At 40.7% G+C, this 19,305-nt stretch overlaps 1 protein-coding gene across 4 annotated transcripts in view; it reads right to left on the bottom strand.

Moving 5' to 3' along the window:
- Positions 1–19,305, bottom strand: part of DIS3L2 (DIS3 like 3'-5' exoribonuclease 2) — a 350,540-nt gene that overhangs the window by 179,036 nt on the left and 152,199 nt on the right. For all 4 annotated transcript variants that reach the window (XM_045481713.1, XM_045481715.1, XM_045481716.1 and 1 more), the window contains 2 exons: positions 15,844–15,944; positions 10,805–11,052 (listed from right to left, as the gene is read on the bottom strand). In XM_045481713.1, coding sequence (XP_045337669.1) covers positions 10,805–11,052; positions 15,844–15,944 — 349 coding nt within the window. The remainder of the gene's footprint in view (positions 1–10,804; positions 11,053–15,843; positions 15,945–19,305) is intronic.

Raw genomic sequence — 19,305 nt, 5'->3', positions numbered from 1 at the left:
ATCCTGGAACAGAAAAAGGACATTCAATTTTTAAAACTCCAGGATTTCTGAGTACAAGTATGGATGTCAGTTAATAATGTTATCAGCACTGGTTCATTAGTTGTAACAAATGTACCATACTAATATGTTACAAATAGGGGAAACTAGGTCCAGGGGTACATAAGAACTATAAGAACTGGGATGCCTGGTTGGCTCAGTTGGTTGGGCGACTGACTTCAGCTCAGGTCATGATCTCGCGGTTCATGAGTTCGAGCCCTGCGTCAGGCTCTGTGTTGACAGCTCAGAGCCTGGAGCCTGCTTCAGATTCTGTGTCTCCCCCTCTCTCTGCCCCTCCGCTGCTCACACTCTGTGTCTGTCTCTCAATAATAAATAAACGTTAGGGGCGCCTGGGTGGCGCAGTCGGTTAGGCGTTCGACTTCAGCCGGGTCACGATCTCGCGGTCTGTGAGTTCGAGCCCCGCGTCAGGCTCTGGCCTGATGGCTCGGAGCCTGGAACCTGTTTCCGATTCTGTGTCTCCCTCTCTCTCTGCCCCTCCCCCGTTCATGCTCTGTCTCTCTCTGTCCCAAAGATAAATAAACGTTGAAAAAAAAAATTAAAAAAAAAATAATAATAAACGTTAAAAAATTTTTTTTAAAAAAAGAACTATAAGAACAAAAGAAATGTACAAAGATATAGTATAATTTATGTAAAAACATTTATGAGAAGATTGATGGGGAATAGCTAAAAATGGCATTAATTATTTTAGAAAGGGAGGATTATGAATGATTTTTTTCTCATTTTCTAAACTTCCTTTAATATTTTAACTTTTTTTTAATTTAAAAAGTATAGGAACATTTATTACAATCTAATAAAAACCTGTGATGCCCAGTACTGGTTGCCCACCCAACATTCATTTCCCTCTTCCTCCTTTCTAACAGAAACCTAATCTTTTTCGTATAGGGAACATCTCATTTTCAGCTCCAGAGGCAGATCTTCATTATTCTAATGAAATCAGGATGTAGTTCCACTGGAGACTGTTATCAATATCATGGTTGGTGGATAGGATCTCCCCCTTCCCTGTTGTATGTGATCTAGAAAGCATGTAGTCTGACCATACTGGCAGCTGTCTTCACTACCATGAAGAACCTTCTACTAGACCACTGAAGACAACAAAGGGGAACCTGACAACATCACAAAGTCACTGACTATACTGGGCCCTGGAGCCCGCAACAACCTCTGGATTCCCACTTCTGTAAAATAATATGTTCCCTTAACGTTTAACTCATTTCAGGTCAGGGTTTTCCACCACCTGGTGGTAAAACCATCCTAACTAAAATAAAGTATTTTAAAATATCTTTCATGAGAAGCAAACTTCTCCTTCTCTTTCTTCATTCTGAAACAAAAAATGTAACACACTTATTATAAAAAATAAAGTCTCAGGACTGTTCACATCATATATCTTGCAGGCATTCACTAAATATTGACAAGGTACTATTGGCTCTAGAGCATAAAAATACTATAAGTTGCTCCTTCCTTAAGCAATGTATTTCTATCTTAAAGGCACTCCCTTTATGGTTTCCATGTTGAAGCAGGCCCACAAAACATAAACCAAGTTCATTTCAACTTCATGGAATATAGCAGCAAGGCCAGGAAGCCACCCTGTCCTCCAGAGCAAATCTCTCTCCTCAATGCTATCACTGTCCTTTGTTACATCTCCTTTCTGGCACATGCCACTTTCTAACTGTATCATAGTGCTTTAGGTACATCTCTACTTACCAGCAGATGAAAAGGGTCATCCTAAAGAGAATAAACATTATTTCTGTATCTTACTCTGAGTCTTAATCATCTTAGGTGCCTAACAGATGATGGTTTAGTGAATAAAATAAACGAATTAATGCTTTAGGGCCTGGAAAAAGGGCATCTATTCCTCCTTGAAACTCCAAAGGGAAAGTAAGAAAACTGAAGATAGTAAAAACAAACAAACAAAACCCAAAGACACGTATTTAGGTATTTTGAGTCCTTTAATAACTAGCTGCCACATTAGCAAAATTATTAATACTATCCTTTAAAAAACATCAGGAAAAATTAAAAAATGCCTGCTACTATTACTTTCATTCAAAATTGCACTTTCATCACTTATTGGTGTGGAAAATATCTTCTCTCCAATTGTAAGTTGCCAGTTTAGGAAGATAAGAAAAGGAAATAAAAGTTATAGGGATTAGAATGGAAGAAACTTGTCATTACTCACCAATGATGTGATTACCTGCACAGAAATTCCAAAGGAAACTACGTCCAAACTATTAGAATTAATAACAGGATTTAGCAAGTGGCTGGATACAGCATTAATATACAAAAGTTAATTATAATTCTATACACCAGAACCAAAAAGTTGGAAAATGCAATTTGAAAATGCAAAAAGTTGGAAAACGTTCAGAACTTAACATTAATAACATGAAAAAACAAGTCATAAACTGTTGAGAAGATATTTTCCCTACCAGTAACTGTTAAAAAGATTACTTCCTAGAATGTTTTTTAGCTCCAAATTAATCAAATAACAGCCCAATAAAAAAATGCTAAATAAAATGAGTGGGTGAAAGTTTAATTGGATAGTCTCAAAAAAATCTTCTCCCAAATACAATAAATTACAAGGGAAAAAAAGTATGTTATTCTGGCAGGTACTTCCTTAGCCAAGAGATCAAGGTTAACATTACCAGTAATACATACTGACATGTACTCCCTGATGTGACACACTGCCTTTGTGATGTCTTTCCCAACAATGCTTAATCTCAGTCTACTCATGAGAAAACATTAGACCAGCCAAACTGAAAAACATTCTACAAAATCAAAAGTGTGAAGCCATGAAAGACAAGGCTGACAAATTGTCACAAACTGGAACAACTACAGCAATATCACAACTAACTGCAATGTAGGATTCTGGACCAGTTTCTCAAACTGGAAAGGATGTTAGTGGAAAAATTTGTAAGATATGAATAAGTTCTATACTTTAATTAAGTATACCAATGTTACTAATCATACCAATGTTAATTTCTTAGTTTTCATAAATATTTTATGGTACTGTAAGGTGCTAACATAAGGAGAAGCTGGGTAAAAGTCTACAGGAACTCTGTACCATTTTTGCAATTTCTATAAATTTATCCAAACAAAAAATTACCTGTGAAAAAAATATAAAAAATATAAGGACATTTTCTAGAAGAGAAAACATAATGATCATAAAAATAGGAAAAGATGCTCAATCTCATTAGTAATTTGGAAAATATAAATTAAGATCATCAGATACCATTTTACACCCACTTGAATGGCAAAAATGGAAGAATCTAGCTATATCCAGTGTTGGTAAGAATGTGAAGAAACAGAAACTCATACTAGTAGAACTAAAAATGGGCACAGCCGCTTTGGAAAATGGTTCAGCTACAAAGTCGTTAAGTTTAACATGCACATGGGTGTGATGTGGTCATTTAAGTAGAGTCTAGAGAAACTTTAGTTGGTAAACACTGATATGTTCATAGGAGCATTATTTCTAAGAGCAAAACCTCAGTTCAACCCAAATATCCACTGCTAGATAAGTAAATTGTGGTTTATTTCAGGAAATGGAAATACTACAAATTAAAATGAATGAAATACATGAATATATTTTAGAAACAATGTTAAATAAAAAAAAGCAAGTCACAGAAGAATGTAGCATAGTATTTTTGGTAAGGTTTGGAAACAAGCAAAACTAGTACTTTTAAGGATAATAAATATGGGCAAATCATAAAGAAAAGCACATGTTGATTAGCATGTTTGAGAAAGTGGTTACCTCTTGGGGAAAAAAATAGTAGTTAGGGTACAGAAGATCATAGGACGCTTCAACAATATTGCAATATAATTCCTAATCTGGGTACTGAGTTCATGGGTTGGTTTTAATATGAAAATTCAAAAATTACATAAGTATTATATGTGTACTTTTGTTTGTGAAACATACTTTGCAATGAATGTTAACAAATATTTTAAAAACAATATTTTAGACAAATATACACCAAACCCTTAATAGTGATTATTCCTGGGGGTGAAATTCTAGAAATTTTTTTTACTTTCAGTGGTTCATGTTTTAAATAATTTTAATAGTAAATATATAATATGTATATATTTCAAAAAATTTTTTTAATTTTTTCTATTTTTGATATTACAATAAGTAGTTTTGAGATAGAAAGCTTTCCTCATTAATTTACTTAAAAAATTTTTTTAAGGTTTATTTATTTTTGAGAGAGAGAGAGAGAGAGAGAGAGACAGACAGAGCGTGAGCGGGGGAGGGGCAGACAGAATCCAAAGCAGGCCCCAGGCCCTGAGCTGTCAGCACAGAGCCTAAAGCAGGGCTTGATACCATGACCTGAGCCAAAGTCACACACTTAACTGAGCCACCCAGGAGGCCCTCATTAGAGTAATTTATAAGGATTACCACCTCCATACTTCTCACTCACCAGGCTCCTCCACAAATACTGTTCCCATTCACAATCAATGATATTACAACTGCGTCCTACTGTAAAGTTAATCGGGAGAGTGCTGAAACAATATTCCTAAACTTCCTGTAGTTAATAGGTGGGGGTTATGTGTGCACGTAAGAATTTTATATAAAGCAGCATTAGGTCCAGGTCATGTTCAAGTGAAAAACTTAATGAAGTAAGGGACCAGCTATAGATATAAGGAATTAAGCAAGAAAGTCTCTCAAATTGGCCTCTTTGCCTTAAAGAAAATAGGGACACTGAACAGTCAACGTTAGCGTTCTAAACCATTCATCGTCCTTTCTCTATCACACATTCTTATAGAGTTTGAGCCTTAAAACTAGGCCACACACAGGAGGCCAAGCCAGACAGTCTTGTAGTGATTATCCCTCAAATAAATGCTCTCGTGCATGCTGGCCCGTGTTGGAAACTCCATGCAAACAGGTACAATGGTATCAGATCCCTGAGAACCTTCAAGTGGAGCACAAATATCAGCTAGACCTGAGCCCAGAAGTTCAGTAACAGCACACAGAAAGGAAAGTGTGGCAAACACACCATGTCTTTGGCTGTATATGTTACATATTATTTTCTAAAATCAGGAGAAGAGACATTATTTTCCATTTTTTTGGCTCATCAACATGACACAGGAGAAAATAGCAAGTAAGGAATGGGGACTTTAGGAATGTGGGCAGGTAGTGAAAACAGACAACGGAATGTGGAAAAGAAGAAAGGCTCAAAAATACCACATGATTTTAGGGAAGACCCTGAAGCTTGAGACTGAAGAGCCAAATGTCAATGTGAAGGGAGCAAAGAGGAGGATGCAAGCATTTAAGGACTTTAAGAGAAGGCTCACGGTAGCTAAGGTTCTCTCCTACCTTAAAATAGTATTTTCGAGAAGAGGCACTAGCAGTTGAGGATGAAGCGGACAACCACAGAAGAAGTGTTAATGACCGCACACAGCGCGAGGGGAAGAACAATTTGGCACCAAAGCCTGGCTCAGAACCACTGTCGTCCTCCACCCCTTTTGCCTCTGCTCCGCTCTGACCAGGATGCTCTCGATGTTGAAGACCCAACTTTTTCCAAAGATGGTCCTTCCAGGCCACCAGGTGGAGCCCAACAGTCACACAAAAAAAGAGCCCCTTCCTCAGCCTGATTTGTGTTTTGTCTCTCAGCCAGGGCAAGTGATACTGTGCCCCCACCCCGGAAAGGACTTAGATAAAGTCTAAGTTTCAAGTTCACAGGATTATATAACTCAGCCTCTTCTTCAGAAGAGTCTTCAGATAAAGAACATACTCTTGATCAGGTGAAGTACTCCTTTCGCACAGAGGGAAAGATTAGACGGAGCTATTTTTCAATTTGCTACTCTTGTAGGCTATGCCTCAATGAAACTAATTTCTCCTGTTTTTTTCCTACCAACCTAGTTACTATCTCACTCTCCTACTAAATACAATTTAGTATAATTTAACGACCATCCCCCTAATTTAGATCTACCTTATAAGAAATTCAGTATCTGTCAAACTGAATGGAATGTTAAAGGATATTTGTTTCCAACAGTCCACAAATATATATTTCTAATTGGTAACTGGCACTTTACTGGTCAAAGCTGGGAGATGAAGATACCAGAACAGATCACCCGTCCTCCTGACCAACCACTTCCTCCTCTTCCACATGTGTCATCAATCAGAACTTCCCTTTCCCTCCCTTCATCTCACCCAGCCACTCTCTCCAATGGAAGCTGCTGTCCTTCCCTCTCATTAAAATGAACAGCACCGTGACTCCTTCTCAATTCCTCTATTTCAATAGCCTCCCATTAAACCTAGACGATCCCAAGTTCAACCCCAAATTTCTCAAGCCTGCTATACCTGCACTGACCTATTTATTTTTCCTCCTCCCTTAAAGCTACCAAAGTTTGCTAGAGCAAATAACATAAACATGTCTGTTTGCTCTAGGTCAGTTCAAGTTATATATCTTCATTTAGTCTAAAGTGCTGCCACGAAACACTACCACATTCCTCACAGTAGCTGCTCTAAAACTTTTCCATTTTCTTCAAGATTTATCCTTAAATATTCAAGAAGAAGAACCATAACAAATCTAGAAGAGAGTGACCACAGTATCTCCATGCTATGACATCCTGGAAGGGAAGGCTGTGATTATAAACTCTAGACTTCAGGACAGGAGATTTCACAAAGGTCTGAGAAAATATAGGCATGAATTCCACTGCAGGACTTTCTAAAGGGAAAGATGATTTAAGAGGGTTGGAAGCTCTTAAAACTGTAAATCTGAATACATAATTACAGATCATTCCAGCGAGGAAGCCACTGTGGCTTTTTAAGTATCTTGGGCAAAAGCCTAGTACTAAATAGGAAGAGTATTAAATATGTTGTGATGCGTAACAAAAAGCAGTGATCCCTCAAAGCCAGCAAGGGTTCACTAAGAACGATTACCTTCAGGTTTTTGCTAGCATTATAGGATGAAGAGTACAGAAAATGTGACAGGTGTGATGTACAGAAGTAAACAAGGCTGAACTGAGATATCTCATGACAGTTCTGGGAACAAGATGAAAAATAACTTTCTAACACCCAAAGGTCTCCAGTACTGTAATAGTCTTTGGGCTGTCCATCACAGGAGGCACCAAAGTGGCACGAGGGGTGCCAGAGAAGCAATGCTTACCTGGAAGGGGGCACCAAGATTGATGGCCTCCTTAAGGCCATTGAACCAGCCAGCAAATGTTCACTGAGTATCCTTGTCCTAAAGGAACTCATGGCCAAGTAAATAACTTACATAAGCAATTACAATACAAACAGGCCAGAGTGATAATAACAGTAGTATTACAGACTATGGGAGCACCCAGGAGGGAGGAATCAGGGAACATTTTTCAAGTAGACAACTGAGTTAAGTTTAAAAGTGGAGTATTTCACTAAACAAATAGCAGGGAGAGGAGAAAGCCACTGCTGGGAAAGGAAGTGTGCTGTGTAAGAGTCTGGAGCTACGAACACACACAGCCAGCCTGGGAAACAGCAAGCAATGAGGCATGAGAGAAGGGCATGGTAGGAGCTGAAGCTGCCCGCAGTGCACTGTGGTTCAACACCATTGTCATCTCCCCAAAGACACTCAAGTCAGAGGTCTGCAAGTTCATCCACAGTTCTGTCCTTCTCATTCACGCCCCATTTCTAATTGGTGAGCACATCTACGGGATTTCACCTCCCTTATCTCCCCTGAATCTTGTCACTCCTTTTGCTTCCTTCACTGCAACCCATTTACTCCAGGATCTCCCCATCTCCTCTCTGTTAATACGATAGATTGTGAGAACTGCTTCAGTCACGTCCCCTCCTGTCCACTCCAGACTCTCAGGCAGAGTGATCTTCCAGCAAAGGGGCTTCCGTTCTCTCAGGAACAATCCTAGATTTCTCCCTTCACCCACCTCCTCTAAACTTCCCGAAAACGACTTTATTCCTATATTCAACTTCATACGATAATTAGAGGTCAAAGAGACAGGCCATTCAATCTATTTACTTACACTTGCTCCCAGAGACTCAAGTCCCACACAGTCCCTACCAATTGGGCGGTGGGCCATGGGACCTTGGACCACTACCTCTGGTTAAAACTACTGATCAGGGCAAATACCTGTTTCAGGCTAGACCGATAAGATTTTTCTACCCTAGAAATTCTGTATCATGACCTAGACTTCAGTATCTGACCTGCAGAGGACTGGCAGTACTACTGGGGGCTGTGTAGGCTACTGACAGGTAGCCGGCTACTGTGTAGAGAGAGGCAGAACAATCCAGCTTACGTGCAGACAGGGGTACAGAAAAGATGCCATGTGGTGGTGGGACTTGTCAGGGTCGTTGAGAGAGCAGCTGTGATTCCTCTGCCACCTTGTGAGTTCTGAGATCCTCATGAGGCCTGCCTCCATTTCCTGCCCTTGGTTTTAGGAGAACCACCAGTTTCTCATACTAATTTCCACTTTTATTTAAATTAGCTCAAGGAGGATTCCATTTCTTAGAGTCAAATTAATCCTATGACACTTATGTACAGTCCCTCTGCGTTAGGCTATTGTTTCTTTGAATAAAAAAAACCATACCCTGTTTACCGTTGTACTTCTCACACAGTGACTTACACACAGTTGATCAACACCTGTCTCCTGAACTGAATTTAACTGCAGAAGAAGTAAATGACTTTGGACTTAAATGATGGGTAGCAATTACACAGACAGAAGAAGTTCAAAACTTTTACGAGCAGAGTGCAGGGGCAGGGAAGAAATTCAGAGGGAAGCCACTTTGGCTAAGCTCAGTTTTCAGGCATAGTTTCTGGGGAAGTTAACCACAAACACTCACATCCATGGCAAGTACTACCTCCACACTCCTGGTCAAAACCTGGCAAAGATGAGAGAGGAAACCCAGGCAGTCCTAGCACAGCATGTTCTGATTGGGAAGCCTTGACCTTAGTTCCTAAAGATCAGTAGTGACAGCCAGAGCAAAATGGCAAAGGCGGGACCCCCACCAGGCCCAACAGCTGCGGCCCGCACCCCTCAGAAGAAACATGGCATCTGAGGACTGTATCATGAAAACCTACCACATTTTCTTGCTTTCTTAAGATAAAATTTCTCTTCTTCACAAAGATCTTAAAAGGCATATTTACAAAATGACAAATTCTAATGTCTTTATACTAAGTTTTCCATCTAAGTATATTTTTATTTTGAGAAGTACATGATTAATATATGGCTATTATTTTAAAATGGTCTTTCTTTACATTCGGCAAATATTCTTGCTGCTTCAAAGGCTTGACTCCTTTTTCAATTGTAATTTACCCACAAGGAACGAGTTCTTGATGAAGTAATGGCTCAGCTGTGAAAAAGGAACCTGTAAGACCATTCCAGCAATAAGAGAAACTCACATCATAAAGATTTCTTGACTACACCCATACAATTCGATAACTAAGGAAGTAGTCCAATCAAGTATACACAATGGGATATGACAGAAAGGCAGATAAAAGACAAGGCTGGATTTCCTGCTGTGATGGGAAGTCTTCCCTTTTCGCTGCCAGGCAGAGTGCAGCAGGCACAATCAACAGGGGCCAGGTGGCGCAGACATTATCAGGCCATTTGGAGTTGATGGTGAGAAACTGGCAAGCCTCAGAGAAGGGCTGGTTGGGACTCAAGGGGTTGACGTCACTTCTGGATAATGAGTTAGGCATAAAAATGATATTGCGATCACTCCACTTAAGAGGAAGAAAAACAAAGAAAAGAAGTAGAATTGTTTCTGAGCGGCCCTGAGATCATATTATTCACATTGATCTCCATATCACTGAAAAAGTGGCACACGACAGTATCTCTTAAATGGCATGAGGTGTGACACACAGATTTGATTTGGCTTCCTTTGCTAGGCATAAGAGGTCCAATGGAGAGATCCAATGAAAGTGGTACATTGTGGCCATGCCTTCAGTGTTGGCCCTCATAACCACAGGACACTCCCAGAAGGGCCAGTCCCGTACAAGTCAGATGACTAACAAGCAGGTCACCAAACTGGCTTAAAAGTAATTGTGAGAACAAACTTTTCTAGCTTGTACACCTTTATTTTTGTTTTGTGTGAAGCATAAACCAGGCTCCATCCATAATAAAGGGATAAAAATATAGCTAAAATTTATCATTGTTTTTCTTTCAAAATGAATACAGTTGTAAGAAAACAGGTACAGCATTTGATCAAACAGCTGGGTCCAGCAGTTTCTTCAGATCAGAACTGTTCAACTGGCTACCTACATAATCTATATTTAAGTTAGATTGGTTCCTGACAGCTTCCATGAAAATAGGGTGCCCTTTCCTACTTACGGTCAGGTAATTTAATTCTTAATGCCCTAAGTAAAACCTCCTTAGGATTGATACCAAAAAAAACATCATTAAAATACACCTTCATGTTTATAATTTAAAGCGTGGAAGACTGGGGGCCTCTGAAATGCCTGGAATTTTGCATATTTTAACACTAGCGTCTAAAAGGAGGAGTCTGGTTGCTTGATGCAATAAATTCTTTGGAGTTCACAAGTACAAACAGGATTCATGACAATATAGGAAACAAGGAGAAGCTCAGAATGTGCTTATATTTTATGCCCCAAACCAAAAATAAAGTGACTGCCTGGCAATTCAAGGAACCTACAGGTGACCAGTCAAGGGGGTAGCTAAGAGCAATTTCTGAAAAACTCGGACCCAAATATGCCAAGTACCCATGTTTTAATCAAGAAATAATAATTAAAATACACAAAACAAGTTTACCAAAAGGCTACCTAAACCGACTTCCATCTGGGATCTGTGGTTTTTCTTGCCAAAGGTCACCTACCCCAGGGCAAAATTGCTGTCCTCCTTCCAGTCCACGATGCGGCAGATGAACAGTGTGTTGGCATAATCTTTAGGCCGGGTCACAAAGTCCTGGGGACAGTCCTTGAGAGGCACATAAATTCTAGGCACTCGGTGGTCCGAGGGAGAAAACAGGGCATATTTCCTAAACAGTTCACTGTTCTTATCAGCCAAGAGTTTGAGAAAGCCCGTTGCTGCTCGGGAATGTTTTTTGTCCAAGATGTAAACCACCTGAAAACACCAAAGATAGAGTCAAATGTTGTTTATCTACAGCACTGGATAACAGCTGGGAGAAGTCAGCAGGATATTATTTGGTCAACTAGCTGGGCCTGCAGTTTTTCTAGGTCCAAATGAAGTGCTGCTTGCTGAGGCTCCGTGACTAAGTAATCCACGTTTAAGCTGCAACAACTTAAGGGTCCAGTGAGCATATTTATCCAATGAAAACTATGCAACACAAGGATGAATTAGATGGAAGTGTTTTTATAACTGAGACCTACGTCTCAAGGACATTCGGAAGACTCCAGAAGGGAAGTATGGCTCCAAGTATCTGCTCTGCATTACATTTTCCCCGCGTGAACACAGCAGTTGCTTTTTAAAAATGTTATTGAATATAAACAAGGAACTGGTCTTTAGTATGCCTTTTGAAGCTGAAAACCTTTAAACCTTCCTTCTTTCCAACATTAAACCCACTCTCTCATTTCACCAGGCAAAGACTCAGGCTACCACATCACTACAAGGACAGGCTATTTCCACCAAGAGAGAAGCATTCTTGAAGAAAGTAAATCCCCTCACCCTCACCCACCCTGGGACGTTCTTCTTCCTGAAGTGTTCCCTCCACCCCCCACGGACATTCCGCGCTTTGACCCCATTCACTGGAAGTATTCGCCAGCGTTCCACTTTGACCCCAGAGCACAGGTTCGGACAGCTGTTGAGCCGGCTGCTGCCCTTGTTCATGTCTCCGACTCCGTAAGGGCATTCAGCCTGTCCAGGGAGAACCTCCAGCCAGTCAGTGTGCCTCTCCTCTGCCCCAGGCACACCTGGCTGCCGCCCCACAAGGCACCTGTCCTCTCGTCCACTCTCAGTCCCGCGATAGGCTCTACATTCTCCTGACTCTTCCTTCCCCCTTGGAAAACACCATTCTGTTTTGAACAAGCTCTTGTGCCCTCTGTCAAGAGTCCTTGACCTGGTCCTCGCGTGTGCTTCTCTGTCACAAGGACTCTGTCTGTCCCAGGCCCTTTGGACAAAGGTTGCTCCTTCTCCACACACAGTCCCTCAATGAGGCATCTTTGTTTTCCTGTGCTGCACAGTCACACCCAGACCATTTACTTGTCTTGCCTCATGCATACACCTGCATCCTTTGATGGTTCAGGCTGTCCCCTTCTTGTTACTGTCATCCATGGACCTCCTAGTCACTCTGCAACACCTGGCTTACATTTCCAGGTGAATGACTCAGCCAAGATCTATCTTGTCCTTACAGCCCCCGTATCTCTTCAATGCTGGTGGCCTTCCCTTCCATTTGATTTTAGCAACTCATCCTCATGGCCTCAGCATCCTCTGGGACTGATCCAGTCCTGATGGTCTCAGACTGACCTGCATCCGGTTCCCTTATTCTTCTGGGCCCCTCCATGACTTCTTCACCACATCAAGACCACTAGTGCCTTAACCCTAGCCTGTTGTCTGTGTCTGTTTGCTACTTCTTAGGCCTGAATCCCTTCCTACCTCTGAGGGACACATCACGTTCTGTCACTTCTGGTCCTCTCACCACCGTCGTGAGATGCCTCACCCCTCTTGCCCTTTCCACTGCACCCACCCTAAAAAATCCTCAATTCTGGGTTCAGCCACTGCTATTCTCTACTTCAACACAAGCTACCGAATCCGTCAAGACAGAATTACAATGACACAGATGGATACCATTACATACTCATGTTATACAATTGTTGCTCTAATCTCAAAATCTCTAGTATTTTTTACCTGTTCCCTGTCAGCACAATCTACAAGCCCCACTCTCTTGGTGATCCTCTCCTTCTAGGACTCCAATTATTTGAACGCTGAATCTATTGTACTGCCCCACAACTTCCTGAAGCTCTGTTCATTTTTTTCAGCCTATTTTCTTTCCGTCCAGATTGGGTAAATTTTACTGATCTGTTCCCAAGTTAACTCATTTTATGCTGAATCACCTCTGCTCTCCTACTGAGTTTATCCTGAAAGTATTTTATTTCTGTCTGTATCTTTTAGTTTTATAATTTCCAACTTGGTTCTTTTTTTTATAACTTCTACTTCTTTGCTGAGATTTTCTATTTTCTCATTTGTTTCAAGAGAATTTCTAATTGTTTTTTGACTGATTTAAAATCACTGTCAGATAACAGTAACATCTCACTGTTGGCATCAGTTGTCTCTCTTCAGGCATGTGACAATGTCCTAGTTCTTGGTATAATGAATGATTTTCTATTGTATCCTGGACCTTTTGGATATTATAAAAGGAGATTCAAGGTCTTATTTAAATCTTTAGAAGGCAGGTCACTGTGTCTAGATGTAGCACACGGGGCCTGGACTACTCTTGTGGGCTGTAGTTCCGATGATAATTTAATTTTCAGAGACTGCAATGCTCTTTTTATTCTTCTCCTTTTTCTTTTTTTGAGAGAAAAAGAGATGCAGAGTCAGAGGGAGTGAGAATCTTAAGCAGGCTCCACGCCCAGCACGGAGCCTGACGCAGGGATCAATCCCATGACCACGATGACCTGAGCTGAAATCAAGAGTGGGATGCTTAAGCGACTGAGCCACCCAGGCATCCCTTTGCAGTACTATTTTGATATGTTTTGTTGGCATGGAACCAGTGGGGCTCCGGCGGGTCTCTGTTGGTGCTGCCTGAGGGCATGGAAAGAACTTCCTCAGGGCTGGCCACCTGGACTCTCTAATATGGACTAAGAACAAATCCCAATCTGTGTCCATGCAGAGACAAAGAAACTTCCCATTTACGATTTTTGTTGTGGTAGGACCCCCTTTACCAGTGCCGCCTGACCACCCAGTGTCCCTGGGTAGGAAAGTGGCATCTCAGACCCATGAGATAAATGAGGATAAAGGTTTCCTGGACCACACACCTGCTGTGGCAGGATCTCCTTTAATGGTGTTCTCCAGCCATCTGCTACCCCGGGATGGGGGGCAGGGAGGAGGGAAACCTCAGGCCCAAAGACACAAAGAGGCTTCCGGGGCTGGGCCACTTCTTTGGCAGAACCCCCATGCCAGAGCCACCCAATGTCTGGTGTCTCTTGGTCTTCTTGGGAGAGAAGTCTCAGGTGTGGCAGGGAAGGGGAGCCTTTGTCCTGGCCACTTATTGTCAGCAAGGCTCCCACTCAATCCCTCTTACAGGTACTGTCAGGACCGCCTGGTGTTGCTGGAGGGACTCCTGCTAGATCTGAGTGAGGAGCGAGTCTGCCTGGGCCACCTTCTGTTGCCAAGTTAGATCCAGAAACACTGGGCTCAGTGTCCTTCTGTTGGTGGAGGGGTTGTAAAGTTCTCTGCTGCCATGTTGTTCTCTAGTCTTTGAGGCCCTAACTAGCCTGCCTTCCTCTCTTCACCTTTCAGAATTCATCTATGGTTGCCTCTCGTTATTTGCCAGGGTTTATAGTTACACTAGTGGGAAAGAGCAAGGAGAAACAAGTCTATGCCATCTTGTCTGAACTAGAAGTCCTCGCTTCTTGTTTTAATACCTGACAGAATGGGAAATGTATGAAGCAGTTTGACATCAGTTGTGATTCATACATCAGCTGTAGTAGAAATGACTTGACCACAGCATAAGTTTTGCATACAAGTGCTGTTTTGCCTTGTGATTTTAGATTGAATTCACTGAGAAACTATCCCCCCAAAACAAACCAACCCAGCAAGAGAGAGGGTACCATTGGGGGGCAGCAGCAAATTGCAGAACACAGGTTCCATCTACAGAGGGCTGCCTGTACTCAGCTCCGACTACAGTCACGTAAGAATGTGGCCCAGTGTTGCCGGATGTTTTGTTTCGTCAAGAGAAGCCAGAAGTCTGATTTTTTCAGTAAGCTACTTAGTCAAAATTTTTAAATACTGCACAGGTCAAACAAAACACAGGTTTGTAAGCTGGATCCAGCCCACAGGTTTTCGATTCATTATGATCTTCCATACCCAGCATGTTGCCTGTTACACGGTTAGTGTTCAAAATGCTTATTAAAATAGCTGGGCAGGCAGTTGAGGGTAACATATACGTGACATAATTTAGAAGTTTCCTCAGGTCAATATGCAAGAAATACCATCCTAACCGATTTGCTAGATTGAGTGGCAACACTACCACCACAGGTTAAATGTGCTGAAGGATGCCTCTGGTGGAGAAAGCCTCATGCTTACTACCACTCACTGAACCACCTGTCCCACCATGAGCTGTTTGCATAGTTAGGGGCAGCCGTGGTTGATCCCATATCTGAATATGCCACTAGCATATATAATTGAAAACTAAAATTGAATTATGCAAAGCAACAAAGATAGGATAAAAAAGCAACTTTTTGTGTCTATAATAACTAAATTAAATACTTGAGAAAAACTAAAAAGGACACTAAAAACTTGCTTTTGAATGAGATATGGACATGACAACATTAAAAAATATGGAGCAAAAAAACTGAGAATCTAGAAGGAGTCTACGTTCATATTGCTTCACTAGAGCCTAAATCCTCATTCCACTTCACATAACCCAAACTGGAAATCAAAGATGTCACATTACAAGTGTGAAAAACATGTTAAGCAGAAAAACATAACATAAAACTTCAATAAACAAACCCACGCACAAAGAAAAGACTTTGGACCTTCATCCAAACATAGAGAAATCAACACATACATATATACTTAAAGTTATAAAAAACATTAGCTTTTTATGACTCCTTGCTTCCACTGACTTTTCGGATTAACTGACCAACTAGAGTCCTAACTGAATCGTATGAGAGACCTTTGATAGGTAGCTCAGGTGACAGTCATTTGGACAAGTGCAGAAAATCTGTATGCAATGACCTTTGCTGATCTTTGCAGAGACTTCTCTGATAAAACTCTTGTGTCCTGTGACATGGAGGTGCTCTCATCTTTTGTGACGGGGGCATCGGCATCTTCTTTTCCTAAATTAAGGAGAGAGTGAAAAAGAGAGAAAGGAACCAGTTAGAGGCATATCTATTAGGCATACGGAGTCACGGAGTTTTTAAATCCAGAGCACCATTTACTCTCAACTACTCATTTTACAGAAAAGGAAACCCAGGCCCATGGTGGTTAAGGGTCTTAGCTGAGGTCAGTCACATCACCAACCTGCATGAATGCTCTTACTCAGCAGGCCGCATTTGATCTATTTAATGTTATTCATATGCTAAGTGTCATATAAGCGGGAGTGTCAAACTATGTTGAATTGAACTAAATCAGCTGTGTCAAAATGCCCAACAAACTAGATGTGAAATACTGCCCCAGCCCACAATGAACAGAGATAGGTTAATTTATTATGCACATCTGCTGAAATCAAAATAAATGTTAACTTTTAAAACTACTTTGATACCAGCCATAACAAACAAAATGGTGGAAAATAGATTATATTTATTAAATAAATAAATAAATAAATAAGCCAACCCTAATTTTCCTGGCTTTTCTTAGTGACATTATATAAAGAGTAAAGTATTTAAAGGCTTTTAATGTTTAATTTCCTTTCTTAAGAAACTTATAAAATGCACATTCACCCAAGAAACTGAAACCACATCTCCCCAATAAAAAGCGAGTTAGGCTCTGTACCAGAAGTATTAAAACCACTCATGAACAAATGCAGCAAATTACACACTTCTGAACATTTAATATCTTGTATTTTCATGTGTTACTTTGGAGTTCCCCCACTAAATATCTTATCCAACCTTACTGGAGTTTCTGGATTCTAGGGGTCACAACAAATTCATGTGGGACCCACTCCAGATAGCTAAGAGGGACTTGCACTTATCATTTAGACATTACCAGGGCCTAATAAATAAATAAATAAATAAATAAATAAATAAATAAATAAATAAATCCTTTTCAGGGCTGGGTGGTTCTTAGCAAAGGCTCAACTTAAGGCCAATTGTTAGCATTCTGGGCATACTCTGGAAACACTGACATGATCTGACCTACTGGGGCTTAAGAATGATCATCTTAATCAGCTTAATGATCAGCTTAATGATCAGCTTAAATGATCAGCTTTTCCATCTATGCTGAAATATACCTACCATAGTGCCCACTGAAAGCAGAATTCTCATTGTTTTCTAAAAAGAAAAAACAAACGAAAACTTTCCCATTGTGGATCACCCTGTCCATCAGTAAAAGAGAATATTTACCTTTTATTTTAGACCATAGTTCAGGATTACAAGATCATTACATGTTCCCAGAACAACATCTTTTATATTCTTGGGGAGAAAAAGAAAACACACACACACACACACACACACACACACACACACAAGTTGTTGATATGTTCCATAACATATCTTGCCAATGTGTTTTGCAGAACAAGGTCATTCAAGAAAGATTAAGAGGTTGGGACTATCAACAAACCAGTACACTCTACCTAGATATCTGCTATCTGAGTTAATAATCTCAAGAGTTGGCGATCAAGACAAGGTAGTGAGGGGTCTTCTCAGGCAGCTCAAATCCTGGGCATGCAACTTTCTGTCATAGTCGCTGATGCTTCCAACTTAAAATGACTGTTGCCTTATATTCCACTCCAACAACAAGAAAGTCTTCTGTTCCAAAGGTTATGCCAGGTTGCATCCAGAGAAAGAAGGCAAGCCATGGAAGTGAGCCTAATCATGATTTTCAGATACCACCCCTGAACATGACCTTTTCAGGTTCTGTGTTCATAAGGAAGTCCTGACAGAAATAAAGCTTTGTTCAAAGATGCATTCTAATAAATTAAACTGAAGTTTATAGCCCTGCAGGAGAGCATCACAGATACGTTCAATGAATGTGAAGAAACACAATGCCAGGTTAGAAGAAAAGTGAATCACCTTAATAGGTTTCCAACAACTACGTCTTGCTATGCTAAATAGCAAAGTTGTCAGTTTAATGAGAGAACCTACTGCATTGTTTAATCACAAGATTCTTCATTTATTCCATGTGTATTTATTGAGCAAGGGGCATTAAGGATTCAGTGGTGAATAAAAGAAATATGGTTCCAGCCTTTACAGAACATTTAATGTATGAGTGATATTCGATAAATAACCACTCGATAAATACAAAGTTATAAACTGTGATGAAAGCTAGGAAGGAAAGAATAGTTCCAAGGAGGAAGAATCCTCCCAATATGCAATTTAGACAAAGGGGTCAGGGAAAGGCCCTGTGTGGAAGTGACATTTAAGCTGAGACCTGAGGATGGTGCGTACAGGAGTGAAGAAGGAGACAGAAAACCCCAGGTGGGAAATGGCACTTGGGAAGAGGCAGACAGAGGTGGAAAGTTCTGGCACAAACAAGGAACAGAAAGAAGACCGTGGAGCCAGAATGGAGCAAGCCCAAGAATGAGCATGGCAAGGGATGAGAATGAGAGGTAGCAAGAGTCAAGTCAGCTGGGGTCTTCTAGGATTTAAGCATCCTGATTTGAAACCCAAATACGGTGGGAAACTGGCTAAGGATTTTGCACAAGATGACACTGCCCAAGGTGCAGTTCAAGCAAGCTAAGAGTGGAACTAGGAAGGCCCGTTAAGAGCTACCACAGCAGTCCAGACAGGCGAGGATAGTACTACGATGCAGGTACTACAGATGGAATTAAAAAGAACCACCTCAGACATATTTTGGAGTGGAACCAATAGATTTTGATGGTCACCAGATATCATTAACTATGAGAAGTGAAGGACTATTTCCAGCTTTCTGACATCAGCAGCTAGGTTGATAGAGACATCAACCTGGTACAAGAGACATTTCCCTGGTACAGGAAAGACTAGAGGAGTAATTTCTCCATGAAGAAATTACTAGAATAGGACAGGCTGGTAGTGCTCACAAGGGTAAAGGTTTTGCATCCCCATGGCCTTCAGTTTTGTCATAGTGAAGGCAGAGGTGGCCCATGCATTTTGTGGTCCCTTCTAGTTAAAAAAATTCTAGAAACTAGTGACTACCAAAATTCTTCATCTAAAAGAGAGATTTTTCTAAGAAATAGATATAGTACACTAACATAAGCAACTATTCATTATAGCCCCCAAGAAATACTCTAGGAAGAAAAAGTCTAATCTCTTTCTATAGATAATCTGAAGCTTCTATTTTAAACATTTAAAAAATAAAAATGCCATGGCTTGGTGGGGTTGGCATTGCCACTTGACATCTATCAAGTGCAAACCCAACACCTGGTTTTGGTAAGAAAAATGGTCCTGATTTGGTCTTCTCCTACATAAACAACAAACCGACAAGTCTGATGATAGTTAATGTTTTACAAACACATCAAAAGGTTTTCAGATGACTTAACTATAATGCCAAGTGGGGCAATGT

The sequence above is a fragment of the Leopardus geoffroyi genome, chromosome C1 (assembly GCF_018350155.1).
Source record: "Leopardus geoffroyi isolate Oge1 chromosome C1, O.geoffroyi_Oge1_pat1.0, whole genome shotgun sequence".
NCBI classification, from domain to species: domain Eukaryota; kingdom Metazoa; phylum Chordata; class Mammalia; order Carnivora; family Felidae; genus Leopardus; species Leopardus geoffroyi.
This window is presented reverse-complemented; position numbering and strand designations above follow the sequence as displayed.